The sequence below is a fragment of the Barbus barbus genome (genome assembly GCF_936440315.1).
Source record: "Barbus barbus genome assembly, chromosome: 49".
In the NCBI taxonomy this organism is placed as follows: domain Eukaryota; kingdom Metazoa; phylum Chordata; class Actinopteri; order Cypriniformes; family Cyprinidae; genus Barbus; species Barbus barbus.
Genome location: NC_136727.1, coordinates 8430922 through 8457608, shown reverse-complemented (window position 1 = coordinate 8457608; position 26687 = coordinate 8430922). Strand labels below are relative to the sequence as shown.

The 26687-nt window shown below is 36.6% G+C and overlaps 1 protein-coding gene across 1 annotated transcript in view; it reads left to right on the top strand.

Moving 5' to 3' along the window:
- The window catches only part of LOC306867723 (low-density lipoprotein receptor-related protein 1B-like), a gene marked incomplete at its 5' end in the record, with an annotated part of 282208 nt that overhangs the window by 39303 nt on the left and 216218 nt on the right, over nt 1-26687 (top strand). Inside the window, 2 exons of the mRNA XM_079413559.1 lie at nt 10568-10681; nt 17393-17530. Of these exons, the coding sequence (XP_079269685.1) occupies nt 10568-10681; nt 17393-17530 (252 nt within the window). The remainder of the gene's footprint in view (nt 1-10567; nt 10682-17392; nt 17531-26687) is intronic.

Here is a 26687-nt window from a genome sequence, read left to right as displayed (position 1 = left end):
TATTTTAGCAGGAAAATGCAAAACCACATAGTACAGCTATTACAACAGCATGTCTTCATAGTAGAAGAGTCCGGGTGCTGAATTGGCCTAACTGCAGTCCAGATCTTTCACCTATAGGGAATATTTGGCACGTCATTAAACAAAAAATACGTCAAAGATGACCACAAATGCTTCAGCAGCTGAAAACCTATATCAGGCAAGAATGGGAACAAATTGCAACACCAAATCTCCAGAAACTCATAACCTCAATGGTCAGACAACTTCAAACTGTTTTGAAAAGAAGAGATGCTACACCATGGTAAACATGCCCCTGTCCCAACTACTTTGAGACCTGTAGCAGGCATCAAATTTGAAATGAGCTAATTTTTTGCATAAAATTGTAAAAATTCTCACTTTAAACATTTGTTATGTTATCTATGTTCTATTGGGAATAAAATGTTGGATCATGTGATTTGATGTGATTTTATTCAAATTTAAAAACGTCCCAACATTTCCGGAAATCAGTGTTTATTTGTTTGTCTGTCTGTCTGTCTGTCTGTTAAAATTTTTCAGACAGATTGTAGTCAAATAAGTTATTGTAGTAATAATTAAGTATTGATTTATTTGTTTGTTGAGATTATTTTATTTTTAGTTTTATTTAAAGTGTGTGTATACATATATATATATATATATATATATATATATATATATATATATATATATATATATATATATATATATATAATATTAAATGCAAGTAGTGCATTGTAGTAGCAGTATTAAAAGTATATTTTTGTGTTATTATTAATTAATATTAATACAAACATTATTAATATTTAAATGATATACATTTGTATTATTCTTTTTTCTGAAAATAGAGTTATGTTGGTGTATTATTATTTTTGTTTTTTTCCCTCCAAATGCAATGTTAAAAGGTCTTTAGTGGGCCATGGACTTATTAGATCATTAATTTTTATATTACTTTTATATTAATAATTATATATGACAATTATTATTTGTCAATATTTATTAATATTAATATTTTTTATTATTAATATATCTATAAAATATTGTTAATATTTTATATGACCAATTTTGTACATTTTATATTGTAATAATGAAAATATATGTATCTTTATTTAAAATTAATACTTTACATTTTCATTCATTTATAATGTTTAATTATGTATAATACATTTATGTAATTACATTTACAATAATTTATTATGTCTTATTCATTTTTAAGCAAATGTTTCAAAAACTTAGTTGCGCAAAAACTGTCCTGCTAAGACGTTTCTAGTTTCTAAGGTATAACTATGCAGTTGCTAAGGAGTTCAGAGTGTTTTTTAATATGTTGCTCATGGTTGCTAGGAATATATTTCAAAATGAACCTATTATTTAACCCATAGATTAAAAAAAAAAAAAAAAAAATTCAGTGACCTTTGACCTTACCTTTATACTTTATTATTGTTGCACTATAATAGGCTCTATATCTTCCACCTCAATTTGCTTAGTAAAATATCATTTTAATAAACAAATCTGTCGCTTATCTATTAAAACAGTAAAAGCCAGAAAATTAACAAACAGAAAAAAATACCTTCTTTTCTTTCCATAACTTGTTTGAAATATATATGTTTCTGAATAAAATCTTAACATACTTTAAGAAAGTAAACAGGATCAATTCACATTAAATTTAAGGATTAGAATAAAAAAATTAGAGGAAGCAGCTAATGGTCTTTTGGACAGTTACTCTTGGCACAAGTAGCAGTGAAGAACTTCCTCCATATGTCTGGTCGTGGGTTAATAGCATCACATTAAAGCGCTCGATTCACAAGGACGGTCACCATACAGACGACTTTATTTATAGAATGAGCGCTGAAAACTCAAATCAGTCATTGATACTTTATCCTGTAAATGCGCTGTGTGGCTGATCGCAATGCGTAACATGTCACAAAAGTATCTTGAATAAGACTTCTTCACTTTATCCAAGCAAGAAACGCTTTCGATTTATTGACAAACGCACGCCGAGATTTGCATTGTGATACCTGCCGTTGTGAATTTTCATAATTTGAGCTGCTTTCGCATCCATATTTCACATGTTCCCATAAAATATATTTCCAAAGCAGCTGCCAGGGACTTGTTTAGCATGCCGTATTTTCCCAGGTACAAAACAAGCAGGCACGCAGTGATGGAGGACTGTGAGCAGAACCACATTAGGCATAATGTGTGAGAAAGCCACACTGAATTTTAAGATAAGCTGATGAATTATTCATGTTTTCTTAGTGAGGAATGTGTGTGTGTCAGCTCATGTTTAAGGTAAGAGGACCTTGTTTGTGTTGTGTGAGGTAATATCTTGATAATCTGGCATCTGGCACAAAAACGGGAAGAGTTTGTTTAAAATCGAGGCAGGGTTAATAATGAAGGCCTCTTAATATGTTTGGATTGATTTTTTTTTTTTTTTTTAAATCATGCTTCAGACTCAATGCATTTTTTCAGGATTATGGGTCTGGTTCATTATGCAGGGATTTTCAGTGGGAATCGAGCAGATTGTTTTTAGTTGCAGTATATAATGAGTAGAAATGAAGTTTAGTTGGAATAGATGAATTAGAATTTGGATTGGATTTTTATTTATTTTTTATTAGGATTTGATGAGATTATTAAATATTACTTTGATATTACTGGCTACTGTTTTTGCTAATTTAAAAGTGGCATCAGGTAAAGTTGTTTCAAAAGCAAAGAGTTGCGTATGATGAGATATTAAAAAGATAAACATAAAAGTGCATTTTATTTAATAGATTTTTAATGTATAGAATTTGTATGCATAAATTAAATAATTATCTAAATTATAGAATTTATATAAATAATTCAATAATTCAGAAGCAATATTAGTTCTGTCAAATGATTCATCGTGATTAATCGCATCCAAAATAAGTTTTTGTTCACATGTGTGTGTATTTATTATGTACAAACACATGCATGTAAATATAAGAAAAAAATGTTTATATATTAAATATATTTATATATAATATAAAATAAGAATATAAATTAATTATAGATATACACACATGTACATATTTTCAAAATATATACTGTATGTGTGTGTATTTATATAATAAATATACACATACATATATTATGTAAACAACTTTTATTTTGGATGCGATTAATCACGATTAATTGTTTGACAACACTAAAATGTGTGTGTATATATATATAAATTACTGCATAAATAACCATGCATTACATACACATAAGATTTTAATAATTTGAGACAATTATTATGTTACGCACACATGGCATATATAAATGAAGCAATTTATAAATGTATTAATTTACTTAATGTTTAATAATTTAACTATACCTGTATGCACACACACACACACCATGCATGCTTTTATTAGATTTTATTCTCTCTCTCTCAGCAGATAGACACAGGATTCAGAGGTAAGTGCAATACAATCAACAGGTTTATTGAGAAGTAGCAGAGGGTAATGAGATGAGCCAGGTAATGTCCAGGTAAGCAGGTGGGGAAGGGAAATGTCTCTAGGGGCTTATCTGATTGGGAATGTCCTTTTTCCTTTTCCAGGCGATCCGAAGGTAACAGCGGAGCGTGGAGACGGTGGAGAACTGGAGCGGTGGAGAACAGGAATAGGAACACTGGAGCAACTGGTAAGTAGACAAAAGGTAAGTGCGTCAGGTTAGTCAACGTGGAATGTTTGAGACCAGACAGTGAGTGAATGGGAGGAGTGCAGGGATATAGTGCTGCTGATTAGTGCTGACAGGTTGTGGTGATCAGAAATCAGGGGATTGGGATCTGGTGAGTGTCGTTGGTGGAGACTGCGGTGACTGTGGTGACTCTCTGACAGTACCCCCTCCTCCAAGGGCGGCTCCTGACGCCCTATTATGGCAACGGGGTCAGCCACTGCCTCTAGGTGTGGGACGGTCAGGTTGGTTCTGGTGAAACTCTGCCAGGAGAGAGGGATGCAGAACATCATCCCAGGATCTTCCTCGGGTCCGTACCCCTCCCAGTCAAGGGGTGGTGATGGCGCAGTGGATAAGACACATGCCTTTGGTATGAGAGACCCGGGTTCGAATCCACTGTGAGACACCAATGTGTCCCTGAGCAAGACACTTAACCCCTAGTTGCTCCAGAGGCGTGCGACCTCTGACATATATAGCAATTGTAAGTCGCTTTGGATAAAAGCGTCAGCTAAATGAATAAATGTAAATGTAAATAAGATATTCCAGGCGACCACCGCCTCGCCGAGAGTCCAAGATGTCCTGCACCCTGTAGACTAGGGGCTCCTCGATGATCTCGGGAGGAGGTACTGCAGGCTCGTTGGGTTCTGTGACAGAGGGAGAGACAGGCTTGACGAGTGAGACATGGAATGCTGGATGCATACGATACCGTGCAGGGAGTTGGACACAGAAGGTGACCTCATTAATCTGCCTCTCTATGGTAAAGGGAGTGATATAGCGGGACTCAGCTTCCGGCAGGGCAGGTGGAGACGCAGATCCCGGGTGGAGAGCCAGACCTTATCTCCAGGACGATAGACGGGGGTGGAAGACTAACGGGCATCTGCATAGGTCTTGTGTCTCTGCACTGCCTGCTGGAGTTGGACATGAGCTGAGTCCCAAACTCTCTCGCTCGGAACCAGTGGTCGACAGCTGGAACGTCGGAGGGCTCTTTTGTCCAGGGAAACAGAGGGGGTTGGTAGCCGAATATGCACTGGAAAGGGGAGAGGCCGGTGGTGGTTTGCTTGAGGGAATTTTGAGCATACTCAGCCCACGGGAGGAAGCGGTTACAGCTGTGCTGGTTGTCATGACAGTAGGCCCGGAGATATCTCCCAGTCTCCTGAATCTTCCACTCAGTCTGGCGGTTAGTCTGGGGGTGATACCCTGAGGAGAGACTGACGGTGACATCGAGGAGTTTAAAGAAAGCCTTCCAGACACGGGAGGCAAACTGTGGCCCATGGTTGGAGATGACATCTTCCGGGATGGCGAAGGTGCGGAAGAGATTATGGAAGAGGGTCTCTGCCGTTTCGAGGGCTGTGGGTAAACCCCGGAGGGGAATTAACTTGCAGGCTTTGGAGAATCTGTCAACTGCAACGAGTATGCAGGTATAGCCTTCTGATCTGTGATGAAGTGGACTCCGACGTGGGACCAGGGGTGACGTGGAATGGGACTAATTTTGCTGCGGGGTAAGTGATGTGGGTTCTTGGAGATGGCGCAGACTGAGCATCCACGAACGTACTGGGAGACATCCCGGGCCAGACTGGGCCACCAGTGCTGAGCGAGAGATTACGCTGGCTGCCTGGGTGTCCAGAGCCCGGGGAAGCATGCAGGGAGCCCAGAAGGGAAGTCCTCAAGGAAATGGGCATGTAGATTTTGATTTACGGGCCTCCCAGCAGAGTGGGTTCGGTGATGGAGGCGATGTGGATCTGTTCATCCAGGGCCCACCAGATGGGGCTAACAAGGACGGCTGGAGGGAGTATGGGTTCAGGTGTGGAGGGTTCGAACTGGACTGGAATTGGAGGGTACTCACCGCTGGGCATGGGGGACATGATGGGTACACCCAAATGAAGTGCCCCGGTACTCCGCATGAGAGGCACTGCCCTGTGGCGAGACGTCGAGCACGCTCAGTGCGTGAGAGGCGATTAGTATCCATTTGCATAGGTTTTGGTACTGGAGGACAGGCAGCTGGTGAGGACAGAGAATGAGCGGTTATGCCCGGCTGACAAGTCATGAGACTTTGAGAGATCTTAATGGCCTTCTGCATAAAGCTCTCCAGACTGACAGTGTCATCATAGATTGCCATCTGGGCTCTGATCTGTGGATCCAAGCCCTGACGGTAAGCAGTGAGTAGCGCTGCCTCGTTCCATCCACACAAGGCTGCTAGAGTCTGGAACTGCAGGGTATGGTCACTGGCCGAATCTCCTGAATTTCCCTGACGGAGGCGGATGAGTTGGTCAGCAATGGAGAGCGAGCCAGTGGATATCCCGAACACCTCCTTGAAGTGGGAAGAGAAAGCATTGAAAGAGTTAATTATAGTGGTCTGTTAGTTCCAGATGGCTCGTGCCCAGAGCAATGCCCGTCCGGTTAGCAGGGAGATCAGCAAGGCAACTTTAGCCCGTTCGCTGAAAAATTTATGGGATTGCATCTCTATATAGAGTGAAACTTGGTGTAAAAAAGTGCTACATTCAACCCGAATAGTTAGCAGGGATGGCCATGGGACTGGCAGAGGCAGACTGAGGGTGTGTGACCGGAGAGAGAGCTGTTCGAAGAGCGCTGACCAGCTCTTCGATGGGATCCGCAGTGGCAGGGTTCAGGAACTCCATCTCCGGTCGTCGGTTCGGGTCTGGTCTTCTGGCAGCAGATAGACACAGGACTCAGAGGTAAGTGCAATACAATCAACAGGTTTATTGAGTAGTAGCAGAGGGGAATGAGATGAGTAGAATGTCCAGGTAAGCAGGCGGGGAAAGGGAATGTGTCTAGGAGCTTATCTGAGTGTGAATGTCCTTTTTCCTTTTCCAGTGGATCCGGAGGTAACAGTGGAGCATGGCGATGGTGGAGAACTGGAGCGGTGGAGATCAGGAATAGGAACACTGGAGCAACTGGTAAGTAGACAAAAAGTAAGTGGGTCAGGTTAGTCAACATGGAATGTTTGAGACCAGACAGTGAGTGAATGGGAGGAGTGCAGGGATATAGTGCTGCTGATTAGTGCTGACAGGTGGCGGTGATCAGAAATCAGGGGATTGGGATCTGGTGAGTGTCGTTGGTGGAGACTGCGGTGACTGTGGTGACTCTCTGACACACACACACACACCATGCATGCTTTTATTAGATTTTATTCTCTATCTCTATCTCTTTCTCTCTCTCTCTCAAGTTGTAGTAATTTGTAGGACAATAGAAAAAAACATAAACCATTAAAATATAATATTTTTCTTGACATTATTTCTAATATATTATTTTTAATGTATCAAATTCAGTTAAATTCAGACAATTTATTGCATAAAAAAGTGTTCATTAATTTTTAAAGAGAGATTATTTCATCCAGTGTATATGAAATAGAAGAAGGGCCATGGCTATGATTTAACTATGGTGTAAACAGCATTTGTCCAGGCAACTGTGACAATTTATATTTACTGTGTATATATAATAAGCATATATACACACTGAACCCATCTCACCATGAACTGCCAGTGAATCACATCCTGCTTTAAATGTGTTAATGGAGTACAGCAGATGCTGTTGAACAAAACACTCGTATCTCAGCTGCATTTTACCGCAAACAGACTGTTACAGGTTTCCCGTTTAAACGCTGTTCTGTGTTTGCGTATATTGGCTTTGACTCTTCGCATTACCAGAGCGCGAGTCCAAAACATGTTTCAGTGTACCTCAGTACTCAGGGCCAAACAAACAGGATATTTCCTTTAAACTTCCTGTCTCGACTCTGAGCTTCCTTTTCATCTTCTCGAGAGCGATTTGGAATTGGAGTTGGAAGCCGCTGTAATCACAACGCATGCTGCTTTCACGCATCAAACCGTCCTGCCCATCCACTCAGCTGAACGGCTCCTGGCTTCTCCTTTTTTGCTTTTCAACTGCTTTTAATGCGAGAAAAACACTGTCTGATGTACCAAACCCGTCTCTACACTTTGTTGGGTCCATCCCTGCTGCTTCTCTCTGGGATTGGTTACTGCAACGCAAATAAGGATAGAGAGTAATTCAAATTGATGTCAGGATTTTTTGGGTCTATGCTGAGGACCGTCTTGTGAAATGTTTCGTGCATTTTATTTGGTTATTTATGAAGCACTAATGCATCATGGATAAAAAAAGTGTGAGCACTTTTTAGTAGATTGCAAGCTACTTGAGGCTATTGGTTTTTAAGTATTTGGGCGAATGAAAGAACGTGTTCTCTTTGAACTCTCGAGAGGAGAGCAGACGACAAGACCACACTCACTTAAATTGGAGAAAGTGCATTCACAAACAGTATCTGAATTTATTATTACAAATGAGTTCTTTCTTACAGTTACTTACATTTATTTATTTACTGATTTATTTGTTTGTTTGTTTATACACTTTAAGATTTGTTTCCCCTGCTACACTTATGTAAATACTTTTGTATATGGTTTTGTATGTATGTATTTATATTAAGCGCCAAAGTCGCAAAATTGCGACAAGACGTCATACTTCATGAAATGGGCTGTAGTTCCTAATCTGGTGTAATGGCTGATTTGTATTCCCTTCCACTAGATGGCAGACATGTAGTACTTCGATTCTAGACCAAAATTGTTCGAGGAAATAGCAGAGTAAGTGAGCTATCGTGTCATTGATGCGGAAGCAATTCAGTTCATAGCGTCTGAGTAAATTGTGAGATTTGTGAGAGAAAATCGCCAAACGGCTAATAAAAAGTTGTACTGTGAGGATGTGTTGCAAATGTCATTCGCCGATTCTGACTCTGAAGGGGAATATTTGCCTTTTGGAAATGACGATCGGCCGTCTAATGATCGCGCTTCTCCCGGTACATCTTTTCCGCGCAACGGTGCCGCGCGCAAGGCGCGATCGTTCACAAAGCACAAACAAGTGATCATTTCAACACTTTGCCCAACGGGGATGGGGGTGGCAGGGGTGGACGTGGTCTTTGTGTCCATAGGAGAGCTGTTGCTCTCTGATAATCGGGCAGATTGCGCCGTTTGTTCTGATCGCGCGCGCTCCAAGGGCCGCCGGCAGACAGTACAGGTGCGGTGTGTGGGGTCGGTCTGTGCGCTGTGCCATGCAATGAGAGGTACCACACTCTCAAGAACTATAAACTGTCACATAGATACCTGATTGGGCAGATAGCTGGTCAACTGATCAAAAAATAGGCACATGTATTTTACTATGGCACAGTAATATAGTAATAATTTACTACTTTCTCCTGTTTTACTGTTGATTTCCTCTTTTCCTGATCATTTGGAATGAGGATAAAAAGACAAAAAATAACAACAACATGCAAATAAGTTCAAACATCCATTCAATATCTATTATTTCCTGAATATTACTGATGAACTGATCAAAAAGTAGGCTACTGTTCACATGCGTTTTACTACTATATAGTATAGTAATATAGTAATAATTTAGTACTTTCTCCTGTTTTATTGTTGGTTTCATCTTTTCTGATCATTTGGAATGAGGAGAAAAAGACAAAAAAACAAACAAACAAAAAAATCAAACCAATTCAATATCTACTATTTCCTAAATATTATGAAATTCAAGAGAGCCGCCCCTGATGACGTCATAATATGCAAATTAGATGAGTATATTTACACCCCACATAAACTTTCGGTCATGCCCAACATTTTTCTAATTTACAGTAGATCTCTATCTTTAAGCCCTTTCAAGCCACAAGCTTTTGAAATCTTGATGTCAAAATCTAGCATTTTTTCCAAAAAACCTTGGCGCCTAAAGGGTTAGTGCTGGGCAACGATTAATCGCGATTAATCACATCCAAAATAAAAGTTTTTGTGTACATAATATGTGTGTGTGTACTGTGTATATTTATTATGTGTGTATATAAAGACACACACATACAGTATATATTTAGAAAATATTTACATGTATTGACATGTATATATTTATATTCATATACTTTATTTAATATAAAATGTATTTAATATATAAACATAACATATTTTTCTTAAATATATGCATGTGTGTGTCTTTATATATACATAATGAATTTACACAGCACACACAAATATTGTGTACACAAAAACATATCACGATTTATCGTTGCCAGCATCTATCTGTCTGTCTGTCTGTCTGTCTGTCTGGCTGTCTGTCTGTCTAGCTGTCTGTCTGTCTAGCTGTCTGTCTAGCTGTCTGTCTGTCTAGCTGTCTGTCTGTCTAGCTGTCTGTCTGTCTGTCTGTCTGTCTGGCTGTCTGTCTGTCTAGCTGTCTGTCTGTCTAGCTGTCTGTCTAGCTGTCTGGCTGTCTGTCTGTCTAGCTGTCTGTCTGTCTAGCTGTCTGTCTGTCTAGCTGTCTGTCTAGCTGTCTGTCTATCTATCTATCTATCTATCTATCTATCTATCTATCTATCTATCTATCTATCTATCTATCTATCTATCTATCGTTCTATCGTTCTATTGTTCTATCTATCGTTCTATCTATCTATCGTTCTATCGTTCTATCTACCGTTCTATCTATCTTAATACAATGGGTCTTAAGTTGTCATCATGGACTTCCTAAAAGCTAAATAACAGTAAGGAATTACTATTTTATTTAACAATAGATGTAAAATATTTTAAATACATTAATTCAATAATTTTCATTATTTTCTTACTTTAATATTCTGACATTTATATTCATATTCCTATTTTTGTTTATATTTATTTTTGGTCATTTTGGGTCTACTCTTTACATCCAGTTTAAAACAGTTGAGTATCATTCACTTACATAAACTATATCTGTCACGCTCCCACATCCAGCAGTAACATTTTCTATGACAGTACATCCATACTTAACACAAACATGACAAACATGTTATAACATCTCCATTCATGCGGTCTCATTTTTCATCTCTCCACCCTGCTCTGTGCTGTTCCTCAAGCGTGTGACGTGGAGGAATATCTGTGTGCGGACGGCCACAGCTGTGTTTCTGAGAGCTGGCTGTGTGACGGGGAGCTCGACTGCCCCGACGGGTCCGATGAAACGCCAACCATATGTGAGTCTATCAACAAAACACATCGCACCATTTATTCCATTTCTTTCATTATTTCATTTATCTAAACTATTTCTCTACATTTATGTATATATAGAATACATTTATTTGATTTATATTATATAATTATTTTATTTATTTATTTTAAATGGATTATTAAAAACAACTAATAAAACTTTTTTTGCTTTTAAAATAGTTATAACTATAAATAATATATATATGTGTGTGTGTGTGTGTGTGTGTGTATGTGTGTATATATATATGTGTGTGTATATATATATATATATATATATATATATATATATATATATATATATATATATATATATAATTCACACATACATACACACTTTTTAAATCTGTCTTATTATTATGAGAATTTATATATTTTTTTATAGTTTATGCATGTCTATCTCTCTCTATAATAAACGTATTATTTGTTTATTACATACTTGTTATTTATAAATAAATACATTTGCAACCTTTAAAATGTATACAATAACTATTATATTGTATATAATATTATATATAATAAATCATTTATATAACAGATTTTTTTAAATGTTTAATATTTTATTTAAAAATATTCAGCGATCTCTCTCTGTAACAAACTCATTATTTGTTTATCATATATATATATACTTCTATTCATTTAAAAACACACAACTTCATACAAAGTGTTCATTGTATTATATATAATAATTTATCTATCATACTTTTACATTAAAAAATGATAAAAATATCCATCTATCTTTTCTCTCTCTGTAATAAACTCAATATGTTTATAATATACTTTTATTTAAAAAAACAACATAAAACACTTAAAATGTATGTATTTAAATATATTAAATTATTTACAAAAACATATGTTTTAAACTAATTTATTTTCGAATATAAAAAACATATTTCATTGTATATAATAATTTACATATATTTATCAGCATTTACATCTCCTATCCTCTGCCCTAATACATCTCATAACCTATATAAACATCAAGAAAATGTAAACTGGCATATTTCTCAAACTTATTTTAGGTTTTATTCACTCACAGATAAAGAGATCTGTTTAATGAGCTTGAATTTGTTGACTCGGAGTATCATTGAGGAGGGTTTTGAAAATTTAAAATCGACACAAAGACCACAAACTAATCAAAAGTGCATTATTAAGCTGCATATTCATATAAACAATCTTTTTAAAAAGAGTTTTATACTTTCTGCCAAGTTGCATGTAATTTTGGCCAGTGTCAATGAGATTTCAACACAGAAATAATCACACTTCACGTTTCTATTATAAAATGAATGGGTTTCCAAAACGCTTCCAAAACGTAAAAATTGGAAGCACACTAGTAATTATTGCTGGATGAGAAATACAGAGGCTGGGATAAAAGATGAAGCTTTAATTGAAGATATTGTTGCCTGAAGTGTTGTGCGGTTTTTCACATGGTACAGTCCTTGAATGCGCCGATTCTGAGAGGATAAAGAGATGAGGAAGCTTTTGTTAGTATGACAGGCTGCATAATTATCTTTTTTTAAATAGTAGGCAATGAAATATCTTTTGAAATTCAGTGTATGCGGGAAGAAATATTCCTGACAAGGCTTTTATGAGATTAGAGGAAATCACAGTGGAGGTCAGTTGCCTTCGGCAAAATATCTTGTGGTAACATAGTAAATGTGTTATTTTAAAGTTATTTTTCCTGTCAGCATTTGGCAAATAAATGCCCCTTGCTCATTATTCCTGACAGTTTGGCAATTTCCGAGCTAATTTAAATAAATACGATGTTTTTATAACGAAAATTGTCTCTGCATACTGTCGGAATACACTTTTGCTTGTACAGTATGTGCAGCTGCATAAACTAGTTTCTGGCTTTTCTCATTGCACGTCAACAAACGCACTGCCATGGTTCCTTTGATCAGTTTGTCATCTCTCGTCTGTGAACGACCATCTGTGGTTTTCCAACTTGCCGTTCTCTTAATATTCATCCTGTTAATCACACGAGATTAGTGTGTAATCCATTTTCAAAACAATCAACACAAGCAGAAATTGAAATTTGTGCAGTTTGTATGGATGAAAGAGCCTTGAAAAAAGTGTGTGTGTGTGTGTGTGTGTGATCCTTTAGTGGGTATCTATAATTATTTTATTTTAGTATTATATGAAATTTAAAAAATTGAACATTTAACATTTATTTTTATATTCAAAAACATCCCTCGATCTCGCTCTGAATTCCCGATCTAAATCAAATGATTCACGATACAGGCTTTGAAGTCCCGTTCTGAATCAAATGATTTGCGATGAGCAATTGATTGGAGCGCTTCGAAACAGTGAATCGTGACTCAGTGACTCAATGGTTCAACTGATTTGGAGTTTCAAAAAGCTCTGTTGATACTGTGTTCTTTACTCACTTTCTCTAGCTATATAATTTATTAATTGCTTGAATAATGGAAATGAAATCGTTACAATTAATAGGCCTAACAATGTTTTTAATAGATTGTGATCACGTTAAATACAGTTTACGTCATATTAAAACATTTCATGGCATGACACCTATTATATGGTACTCGCCTAATAAGACGGGTTTATAATACATGTTATTAAGAGATTATACTAACATTAGGATACTTAGGCTATAGCCTTACCCTTACCCTTTTAGCCTTACTCTTAAGGGGGCAGTCATGGCTAATGGATAAAGAGTTTTGTAACCCAAAGGTCGTGGGTTTCGAGTCTCTGGTCCGGCAGGGATTGTAGGTTGGGGGAGCGAATGTCCAGCACACTCTCCACCCTCAATACCACGACTGAGGTGAGACCCTTGAGCAAGGCACCGAACCCCCAACTGCTCCACGGGTGCTGCAGCATAAATGGCTGCCCACTGCTCCGGGTGTGTGTTTATTGTGTGTGTGTGCACTTGGATGGGTTAAATGCAGAGCACAAACTCAGAGTATGGGCCGCCACACGTCATGTCCTTTCCTTTCCCTTTCCTTCCTTACCTTCCACCTATGGAGAGAGAATTTAGTTTTTCAAAGGCATCCCCACCTCTTCACATAGAATATCATGAAAAAGTTCTTTTTTTTGGTAACTTATTTCAAAAAGTGAAACTTTCATATATTCGAGATTCATTACATGTAAAACATTTTATTTTTTTAACGTTTTAATTTTGATGATTAGAGCTTACAGCTCATGCAAGTCAAAAATTCAGTATCTCAAAATATTAGAATATTTACATTTGTTTCAATAAATGACCATCCCTACAGTATAAATTCTGGGTATCTCTTGTTCTTTGAAACAACAATAATGGGGAAGACTGCTGACTTGGCAATGGTCCAGAAGACAATCATTGACCCCCTCCACAAATAGGGTAAGTCACAGAAGGTCATTACTTAAAGGTGTGGCTGTTTACAGAGTGCTGTATCAAAGCATATTAAATACAAAGTTGACCGGAAGGAAGAAATTGGGTAGGAAAATGTGCACAAGCAACAGGGATGACCGCAAACTTGAGAATACTGCCAAGCAAAGCCGATTCAAACACTTGGGAGAGCTTCACAAGGAGTGGACTGAAGCTGGAGTCAGTGCATCAAGAGTCACCACGCTCAGACGTCTTCAGGAAAAGGGCTACCAAGCCACTTCTGAACCAGAGACAACGTCAGAAGCGTCTTACCTGGGCTGTGGAGAAAAAGAACTGGACTGTTGCTCAGTGCTCCAAAGTCCTCTTTTCAGATAAAAGTAAATTTTGCATTTAATTTGGAAATCAAGGTCTGGAGTCTGGAGGAAGACTGGAGAGGCACAGAATCCAAGCTGCTTGAAGTCCAGTGTGAAGTTTACGAAGTCAGAGATGATTTGGGGGTGCCGAGTTTTATCAAGTCCAAAGTCAATGCAGCCGTCTACCAGGAGATTTTGTAGCACTTTATGCTTCCATCTGCTGACAAGCTTTATGGATATGCTCATTTCCTTTTCCAGCAGGACTTTAGCACCTGCCCACACTGCCAAAACCACTTCCAAGTGCTTTGCTGACCATGATATTACTGTGCTTGATTGGCCAGCCAACATACCTGACCTGAACCCCATATGAAATCTATGGTATATTTTCAAGAGAAAGATGAGAAACAGTCGATCCAACAATAAAGATGAGCTGAAGGCTCAATAGTGCCTCAGCAGAGCCACAGGCTGATCGCTTCCGTGCCATTCCTCACTGATGCTGGAGTTTGTGCTAAAGGAGCCCCGACCAAGTATTGAGTGCAGAAATCAACATACTTTAAAGATCTTGAAATTTTCTGTTTTGCAAATCCTTTTTTTGATTGATCTTAGGAAATATTCTAATATTTTGAGATACTGGATTTTTGGATCATCAAAATAAAATAAAAATAAAAAAAACTTTTGAAAGGTTTTACTTTACATGTAATGAATCTAAAATATATGAAAATTTACTTTTTCATGATATTCAATTTTTTTGAGATGCATCTGCGTGTGTGTGTGTATATATATATATATATATTCTATAACTATTTAAAATTAAAAAATGATTTATTTTTAATCGATTGTAATATATTTTCAACAACAGATATAACTTTAGTTAGTTAGTTTAGCAACTGCAGCAGGTATGCATGTAATATAAAAACAAAAACACTTATTTTTGACATTTTGTGGCTCTATGCAGTTGGTTTCAAAAGAATTCCTTCATAATTAGTCTTTAAGCGAGACCCCCTTCTAATTCGCTGTCGTGCTGGAGGGCAGCCGTGGTTGAAGCCATCAGAGAGAAACTAAAACAATGGAAAATGATGCATTAATGAGGTTACATCACCCTCAATATCTTCCAGGTTCCATCTTGACTTCTGCTGCCTAGATACTTTTGAACCTCTCTGGAGATCTGGAGGCCCTGAGAGGAAGAGCGAGAGACACTGAGAGGATATTTTTAAACAATTCTCCTATTTGTTGAATTACATATTCTCTTTTTACCGGGATTATGAAAGTGGAGCAGAATTTCCGCTGGGAAAAGCATCGGGGGGAAATCTGTGTATACATTTCCTTTCTCCAAAAAAACTCTTGAAAAAACCCACTTGGATGATCGTTTGCAAGGAAATTGAAAGTTAAGGAGGCAGACGTACTGTAGACCGAGACTTTCGGGGATCTGGATGGAGATCAATATTGGCGTTTTGCCAGTGGTCTCCGCTCCCCCATGACACCCCAGAAATGTCAAGCAATCCACAATCGGTGATTCACAAGAGATAGCTGGCGGCGTGCTAAATTCTTGCGTGCTTAAGAGACATATTTAGGAGGAACTGTGCTGGGATTTGAATATTAAAATAGCTTTGCTCATCACATTTATACACAGCACCCCTATGAATTGAGTGTCGGTTTTATGGCTATTATTTGTATTTATGCCACGTAGAGAGGGAAAACAAGAGCGTGGAGGGTTTTAGAAGAACTTGTGCTGTTCATCTGTTTTGTTAAAGTACGTTTATTCCATCTTTGTTTGGTTCTGTTGATTCTTTTGAATTTTTTTTGAGTACATATTACTGAATAAAACAAGAATACTTTCTGTCATTTGCTAAATAAAATGGTATTGTAATTGTATTTTATTTGTATTATTAATATGGTTGCTTCTTTTTGCTGTCCTCTTAAAAATAAAGGTTCGCATTGATGGTTCCATGAAGAACCTTTAACGTCCATGGAACCATTCCATTCCACAAAAGGTTCTTTAATGGTTCTTCTATAGCATCGCTGTGAATACTTCCTTTTGAAACCTTTATTTTTTTAAGGAAGGAAGAAGGTTCTTTAGATTTTTAAAATGTCCTGCACACAAATAAAACAATATCTGATGAACTTAAAAGTTATGGGTTACTTTACTAGTTACTTGAAAAAGTAATCGGATAACGTAAATTGCGTTAATTGTAATGTGTTACCTCAACACTGTAGATAATTATTATTTACAATATATATATATATATATATATATATATATATATATATATATATATATATATTTTACAAGAAAGTAACAATTTCAGTTTTTCTGCTTTAAAGTTTTTACGTGTAATTGACCATTCGCAAAGACCCCCCTAAAGACAACACTGTCAACACGCCAACAGACAACATAGAACAGGTTACTTTTGCTATGAAACAAAGTCTCAGCTTTCTAATGTTGTCATTTTTTAAGAAATTTAAACAATACCGTTTTGTGGCTCTTTAATGTGTCATGAAAGATCACTGTATTGCTTCAGTTTAAATGGAAAGTGAACTGATCGTCTCGTCCTCTTTACTAAGAGGACGAGATATTAATATACAGAAAAGATATTAATATACACCATTTTCAATTTCAAGTGCACCAATGGTAATCAACTCTCCTGTCTGGTTTGTTTGTTGGACAAAATGGCAGATTCGCCATTTAGCTTAACGTAGTACACGTAGCAAGGAAAAAGAATAGAGAAACTAGTCTTAGTTTTTAGTCTTTTTTTTAGCAGAGCCAGAACCATTAATGCTTTGTATTTTGTGCGAGCAGCTATTGGTGGCCAGTGCAAACTGATAAACAGATGTGTGACGTTTATTTTTTTTTGGCTCATTAAATTTATCTTGCTGCCACATTCTGGATTAATTGTAAAGGTTTGATATTAATGGCTAGAAGACCTGCCAAGAGAGCATTGTAATAGTCAAGTCTGGACAGAACAAAAGTTTGAGCAAGGAGTTACATTAAATTACATTACATTAAAAGTTCTTCTCTTCTCCAGGCTTGCAGCAGGTAAAGGTGAGATGTCCCGTCAATCACCTCCAGTGCCTCGGCACCCACAGGTGTGTTGATTTCAGTAAACTCTGCAATGGAGTACGAGACTGTGAGGACGGATACGACGAGGGTGTGCACTGCCGCGGTGAGTTTGCAATGATTTTATATACTGTATACGCTATTGTTGAAAATTTTGGGTCAGTAAGTAGTCTAATTTTGTAGCTAGTATGTTTATTCAGCTAGGATGCATTAAATTGCTCAAAAGTGACAGTAAAGACATTTGTTAGTTACAAAATATTTCTATTTCAAATAAATGATTTTGAACTTTCTATTCAGAAAAAAAATCATTAAAAATAAAATGTTTCACAGTTTCAACAAAAAATAATAAGCAGCACTACTGTTTTCAACATTGATAATAATGAGAAAATATTTAGTTTGTTTGTTATTTTGAGCAGCAAAAAATGATTCGAATCCCAGCTCGTGGACCTTTCCCGATCCCGCCCCTCTCTCTCCCCCACTTCGCTTCCTGTCATTACACTGTCCTATCTAAATAAAGGCAATATATATAGTATATATATATTTTCTTTTTAATTGGAATAGTATTTCACAATATTACTGCTTTTACTATATCATATAAATGCAGCCTTCATGAGCATAAGAGACCTCTTTCAAAAAAAAAAAAACTAAGACAAAACAAATTTAATTTATTATTTATTTATTTAACCCCCCCCCGCCCCATGACTATTTTTCATCCTCTCTCTGACCATTTTAATTAAATGGTGTCTTAAGACTCTTATGTAAAACTGTCTGATAAAAGTTTTGGAAGTTCAAAACAAGTCATGTTTGCGGCTTGGTTTCTTCTTCTTTTTTAATAGTGCAGTGAACTCTTTTTATATTAAAAGACAAAAAGATGATCCCTTTAACTGTTCGTGATGAATCTATTAAACTTATTTTGAAAATGATGAAACTAGCTTCAGACATGGCTTGAATAGTTTTAATATGCTTTTTTATTTATGTGACGTTGTGCATCAAACTTGATGTAAACTTGATGTCTCGAATACAGCTGAAAACATCATGACAGTCCATCGACGTCCATAGCTGCAGGTCAAGACTTTAAACTTTAAAGAGCAATTTCCATCTTAACGCCACAAAGTGCTCATTATTTCCTCATTTTAAGAGTATTTGATAGAATTAAACAAATCTGCAGTCTTTGAAGTCAGTTCCATGCAAGATAAGCACAGTCGGCTTAATGTAATAATGGTTTTCTGATAAAAGGCAATTACTGTTTCTCCACATGATGAAGTGAGGATTGCGTTTTGTGACATTGTGGTGAAAGGCAACAAGAAAAGAGGTTTACATGGAAACCACAGCCTAGTTTACGTCTAAAACGCTGATGTATTGCAACCGAGCTTGTTTAACTGTTGAGACGCATGAGCTACATCGTTCATGTCTAGAGAATGTGTGTATTTAGTTACAGCCGTAATAAATGAACATATGGAGGTATTCATCATCCTCACCTTGAGAACCGCTCGTAAAATGTTTTTCGAGCACACGGCAGGCTTTTTAAAGCAACATAAGACCTCGCTCGGAGGGGAAACTTGCACATTTACATTTTATGTTCCATTTCAATCTTAGTCTTGGTTTGGTTTCAAAGTAAATAAAATTGGGCATCATGAAGATGGAGGTATGGAAGTACATGCTCCTTTTAGGAGAAAACTCGGGCCGCTTTGTTGCCCCGCAGACCGGTTTCAGATTGCTCTCTGTACACCTGTCATAACTGAGCATTCATAATTTACATTATCAGTCCGCAGAGCAGATATCAACTCTCACTCCTGGAGGTATACGAATCTGGGACAGATAGAGAGAAGAAGTGAGAGAGAAATATCTTTATGAGAATAGTCATATGAGCCAGACTGTTTTTTTTTTTTTTGGTCATAAAAGTTAAGACAAACTAACCTTGTGGGTTAAAGATAGCGTGAAACTTGCATTGACCTCATTTACGACCTTAATAAATGTCTGTAGTCTTATTGTGCACAATACTGCAGTGCGTAATTTCAACTTGTTCCTCTTTTTTAAGGTTACTGTGAGGCAAAAGTAAATTTTGAAGCATTTAAAAACAGAAATGAAAACAGAAAACTTTTACGTTCATTTTTCTGTTGAAGTTTGTGCATTTATTTGAGCTGTTAAGCTGTTCAAATGTAATTTGTACAGTCATTTTAGGGCTTATGGCATTGCTATAGCGAAAAAGTTATAAAATTGGATTTATTAAGAATTTTTTTGAACACTAAAATCATGTTAACACTCACATTGTTTACGTTTTGGGGCTATATAATACTATTGAAACAGTGAGTGTTCAAGAGTGTTCAAGAGTCCCATTCTCTTTCATTGTAATTACAATTTACAATATTTTTTTGAGCTGTTAAGCTATTTAAAATGCCATTTTTAAAGTAAAGTCATTTTGATTAACTTTTTTTTTCAACTAAAAAAAATCTAAAATTGTATGTAACTTTAAACAGAAAGCAATTTTCACACCAAAATCATGTTAACACATTTTGTGGCAGTACTATTGAAACAATGAGTATTGAAATGTTTACAGATTCACTTCCATTGTAAATGCCATTGTAGGTGGTTGCTAGGGCATTGCAATGCCGCTACTAGGGTGGTCTGGGTGGTTGTTAGGTTTCCTTGCGAAAATTAACCATGGTTTTACTAAAAAAAAAAAAAAAAAAAAACATGGTTACTATAGTTAAACCATGGTAAACACAATTTAACCATGGTTTTGCTACACTAACCATAGTTTAACCATGGCATTTGTAGTCAAATTGTGGCACACTTTTACTACACATTTACTATAATGGAACCATGCTTAATTTTTGTAAGGGTTGTTCCAGGTGGTTGCTAACTGTCTCGAGTCATAAAAACCCACCCTATTGTGTCTATTGCCACTTATACTCCAAAATGGTGATAGTTTTTGACAGACCATTTTGTTGAACCATTTTGAGCATTGTACAGAGATTGAAAAAAGAAAATGTACCTTTTAATGGTAAAACAAACACCAAAATTACATTTATGTACCTTATCTCTAACAAAACTTTGCATATTAGTACTTTAAAGCTGCAGTCCGTAACTTTTTTTTGGTTAAAAACGATCCAAAATCAATTTTTGAGAAAGTATATAACCAGCTAGTGTTCAAAACTATTACCTTACTTTAGCCCGATTCACAACGGTTATCTTATAATATTGTTTTCTAATTTGAGTGGTTTGAGAAAATTAATTTGAGTGGAAATTTGAGAATGGCACTGCGTCATTGTCACATCTGTAAACATAAATAAATTGTAACCGCTACTAAGCTATCGCATGTGAGGATCCTGCAGGTCATTTAGCCTTTTCTCACAGCAGCTAGAATAATTAAATTTATCATTTTAATGGTGGATTTTAATCCAGAAAGGATTATGTGTTTCTGAAACACATGTGAATTAAAATTAAATTATATTCCAGTTTTAAATGTGCTTCTGATTACAGGGGATTACACAGGAGTTTTATTTGAAAGAAAACCAGTTCGAAGGGAGCATAGTTTGCTTTTTGGGTTAGAATAATTTCTTAATATGAAATTAGAGATTAGACTGTACAGAAATTGAAATCTACACGTTAATACACACTATACTCATAGTCACGCAATGCTGATGTTGTTAACATTAATAATTTGAGAATAAAATATAACAATAATAATAATTTGCACGGTTTGATGTGATTTGAGCTAACTGATCGTTAGATTTACTAACCATTGGTAGCACGATTTATTGTAATGCTTTTTTCCTCAGTTGGTCAGAACAAACATGGCAGACTTGTTACTTGTTCAGATGGCAATATACGGTGAAAATTCTTATTTGGGTCATATATTCTAAGACATAGGCTAGAATCTGTGATTGCGAAGTACAGTAAACATCCACACCGGTGCGGTTACTGACAGTCACACATACTCCTCAAAACATTAGATTCATCCACGCTGGAGCCGTGCTGGAGCACAATCCCACTCACCGAAGAGAATTCCGCAAGTAACTGCAATTCCAGGTTTTCAAACAGAGATGGCGACAAAGAGGCAAAACTTACGGACTGCAGCTTTAAGTTACTAATAATCATTTTCAGTAAGGTACAAACGTGTACCTTTAAGTGTACTGCCCCAGTGACAAGCTAAATGTATAATTTTTACGCATATTTTCAGAAAGAAAAAGGTTCTAAGATGGAAAAACTGCTTCGGCATAGATGCTTTCTGGTCTGGAATTGGGAACTGATTGCGTACGGGGGCAAGGAGGCGGGAAAATTTTTCATTTGTTTCATATAGAGTGATTCTTAACTGTGCAAAAAAAACAAATGTGCAAATTCCGCTACTTTAGCGCTATACTTATACAGTAAAATAGTTAGTCCAAAGCCTAATAGGAAACCAAACATAGGAGAAATGCTTTATTTGCTGTTTTAGCTTTGGTAATGTAGCATAAAACAGTATGTCACATTCTGAGGAGAAAACTCTACTAGTATATATTTGCAATAGTCTTTAAAGAAGATCCAAGAGAAAATTTACAGCTATAACATTTTCACTTAGAAATATCACATTACATATAGTTTAATGAATTGTGAATGCCGTTTCATGTTGTATTTAACTGTGTTCAGCCCTACTGAAATGTGTGTTGCTACGTCGATAAACCTGAGTAAACATTCTTGCAGGTATTTGACATCGACTTAAGTGCCTAACTAACCTTGACAAAGTGTTTTTAGATTCTCTTTAATTTTTTTCTGATGGGAAAAAAAAAAAAAAAAAAAAACTAGCGAGCAGCATTGGGACCACTGCCTTTGGATCACTGTGTGTTATTTTGAAACTCTTTCTTGACTATTTTTCTTGGTTGTGTGGGGATTTGTTCTGTCATTGAGGAATGGAGCTTGCCTTCAGGTGACCACGGTTATTCACTAGAGACTAAAGAATAGAGAATAGAGATTTCGGCTGTGTGTGTGAGTGTGTGTTTCAGTACGATCACTTATCTTCACGTTTCCCCACTGTTTTGGTTCTTCTCACACAGATTATATTTAGATCATTGGGGCCTGATAAGGACTTTATATCTTTTTTTATTATTATTCAGACGGTGTCTGCCGGTGTCAGACTGACTGACTGTAGATGTGTGAAATGAATAACTTAACAAAGACGGCATAGAGCGGTGCAGAAGATAACATAATTGAGACAAAAAGAGAGTCACACATTTAATTAACTTCCCTGAAAACGCACACAGGAAAGAACATGATGCCGTGCACATTTCACAGCAAAGAATTTCTTGATCTGTCGCATTTATTCTCGTTTGTCTCACATTAGAAGAGCGTACAGTTTTGTGTTCAAAATCACAATGCCTCACACGCATAGATAGCTAAATGTTAGCATTCTCATTCGGTATTTGTACATAGCATGTTATCATAATAACCTGTTTTAGCTAATAATAATTTTTTTTAACAAGTTGGTTTGACTATAGGCTTAGTACTCCAGTATGGTTAAGAAAAGGCAGTGGCTATTAGCACTAAGTGTGAATAGCAATTAGATGCTATATTTACAATAAGTCAAAATAGCATATTTTCTTAGCAATATATGCTATTTACACTAATAGCAATGGATTCTATTTACAAGATTTTTTGCTATTTAGACTACTGCACTTATTTCAAATAGTGTCAATTATCTGCACCTCAGTGTTGTACTACATTATAAAACAGTACATAATAGCATATTGAGTGTAAATTGTAATTCAAATTATAAATGGATGCCACCTTATTGGGACAATAAAGCCATCTTTACACCCACCCTAACCCTACCGATACTTTATTTTCAACTTTTTGATTATTTCCTTAATTTTTATTGAAAGTAAATGCCTTAATGGTGTGATGTGAGATTTGAAAAGGGAGAAAAAAAGTTAGGTGAAAGGCAGGTTCGGACTCTGTTTGATCTCATCAAAAAGCACTCACTTACCACCTACACCACTGGAACTGCTGATTGAGGAGCGTCTTTTGTAGTGTTGACTACCCCAATCACATGTTGGTGGGCGGATTAGTGTAAATAGACTCTGCCAACAAGGCGGGCTATTTGCACTTAGTGTAAATAGACACTCCGTTAAGAAAAAATTATAATAATCACATCCTGAAGAAAGCTAACTGTTAGTATTTCCATTCAGTACCAGTTCAGAACATGGCTTTTATTATATCCGGTTCTAGCTAAAGTTTTTTTTTTACCTAGTTAGCACTAGCTAGTAGGCTAAGCTTTTAGCTTGCTACTATCTAAAGGCTTATCACACTTTCATGCCTCCCTCTACTGTTATCATAATATCCTGTTCTAGCTAATCCATTTTTTTGACAAGTTAGTTTAAGGCTTAGTACTCCAGTACGATTAAGAAAACAACTAATTGCATCCTATAGAAAGCTTACTGTCAGCATTTCTATTCAGTACCTGTTCAAAAACATACCTTGTTATCATAATATTCTTTTCAAAAATGTTTTTTTACAAGTTAGCACAATGCTATTGCTAAGGTAGCAGTCTACGCTGTTGGCTTTCAATATTAAGTTTAATCATATCACACAATAATACTACACTTAGACTAATGCAGGATTATTATTCAGTATCTGTTCAGAAACATAGCTTATTGTAGTAATTTTTTCTAGCCAATAGAACGCAATAGAACTATGCTAAAGTAGTAGAGCAAGTAGCTTGCCATCTGGCACTAACATAACAAAGAAAGGGAAATGTTTGTTTCACTAAAGGGAAAGGGAAGTGATTTGTGGCCAAGTATGGTGACCCATACTCGGAATTTGTGTTCTGCATTTAACCCATCCAAGTGTACACACAGTAGTGAACATACACCCGGAGCAGTGGGCAGCCATTTATGCTGCGGCGCCCGGGGAGCAGTTGGGGGTTCAGTGCCTTGCTCAAGGGTCTCACCTCACTCGTGGTATTGAGGGTGGAGAGAGTGTTGGTTATTCACTCCCCCCACCTATAATCCCTGCCAGACCCGAGACTCGAACCTGCGGGTTACAAGTCCAACTCTCTATCCATTAGGCCACGACTGCCCTTAAATTAGTATGGGCTAATTGGATCATGCTAATCAGCCAAACTTTGACTCGTCCTGAGCGTCACATATACTTGCATTTGTATAAAGATGTTGCACCATGGATTGTCTCGTTCTGTAAAATCACAGCACAGGCAAAAGATCTTGTTGAATTTACAGAGCAATCATTTAGTCATCTGTGTCTAGAGATTGAGGTTGCACATTATCGAACATGAGCGATGGACTTTCTGCCCTCTGGGTTTGAGAAGCTGCCTTATTTTACACATCCACATTTATAGCACAAAGGAAATGCTAAAGCTCATAAACTTTATATCTTTATGTGACAGGAAGGACTGTAACCTTGAAAATGTGCTGAGCGTCTCTCCTGCGCTTTTTTTTTCTTTCCTCTTGCTCTACACAGCTTGCTCTCTACAGTCTTTTCACAGTTACCTTCAACAAAGGCTTTTGAGACTAACATGAGTCTGCTTTCAAACAAGCACTGCATCCTATTGTATTTATTCTTCTGTTTTTTTATGCAGTAGATTTATGCATATTTATATATATGTGTGTGTATATATATATATATATATATATATATATATATATATATATATATATATATATATATATATATATATATATATATATATATATATATTGCCTAAAGGTAATTTAAAAATCGATTTTGTACTATATTAGGGGTGTAACAATACGCGTATTCGTATTGAACCAATCGGTATGCATTACACACTGAACGATTTGTTGGACTAATCCTATTACGTTTGGAAAATTAAAGCTTAAAGTGTGTGAAATATCAGTGCCACTGCACTCAACAATGCAGCCCAAACGACGTAACAGGCAACATGCTGTCTGTCCGGCGATTACCTCCCCGTGCTGGGGTGCGTCGGCAGTTATGCGTTAATTATTGCGGGGGAAAATAAATTGTACTTTTAATTTAATAATAAAAGTAACTTAATAATAATAGGCCTAATAAAATAAGAATGTAACAGGCCTACATTAATTGGAAATGCCAAATCCTCTTAACATTGACAATAATTTATGTTTTTGTCAGTATCTCTGGCTATCGTAGTAGATACAAGATCATCATAAGATTATATTTACTCCTCAATTAAAATGTTTTTAAAAAAGGTCTTTTAAACAGGTCTATTAGGCTATAGGCTACCTACAATGAATTATCCTATAATAAAATATTAACACTGCAGTCATCAATAAAAATCAATGAAACAAAAAGGTTTTTATTTCAAGCACCGACTTTCAAAAACAACCTGTTTAACACAAAATACGTATTATTATTTTTTTTTTCAGTATGTACGGGCCACAAGAGAAATATAACGGAAACAAATTAAAGCAGCTATAGGCAATACCGTTATCAGCATATGTTGAAGTAGATTCGTCACTCTTTGTCTCTGAGCGAATAAGTGGCGTCAGATGCCGAAAGCTCCGTCATTCGGTTTTTACTTTCACTTTCTGTTTATAGTGAATTGACTGAGATTAAGATGTTCACCAGCATATAAATCTTGCGCAAAGTTCGCACGTGTGCAACTCCTGGTGCAAACGCGTGCTTGGGTGATATCCATTGGCTCGCCTTCATGGTTTAAAACAGAAATATTTCCAACATTGCGACACAATTTGTACTATATACACACACACACACACACACACACACACACACACACACTCACATACATTTTAGGGGTGGCATGGTACATGTATTCGTACCGAACCGTCACAGTATCACATCTCGGTTCGGTGCATGAGGCCTTACAACGAATACAGGCAATTCACCCTCAATCCAGAAGGGGGCGCCACATCAATGCAACACTGTTTGATAACCGCCAGCAGAAGAACAGCGAATGCCATGAGTTGCGCCCTTGAAAACAAAGCCCACTAAACAGTGACCGTATGCTGGAGTACACTTTAAAGGCTTGTGCACTCAACTGTTTGCAAAATGGAGCTTTGTGCTCGTGTATCCTACCTCTCTCATTCGGCACAAATCCAAATATTCCATAATATTTCCATATTTGTGATGCAACGTGTCTGAATGCTAAACTATTATTTATGTAAATTATGAAAATGTGAAAATTATAGGCTTTGTACTTCAGTCGTGTTCCAACAGTGACACAGAGGTGGGCGCACTGATATATATATATATATATATATATATATTTATATTTATATTTATTGTATACTTGTCACTTTCATTTTCACTAC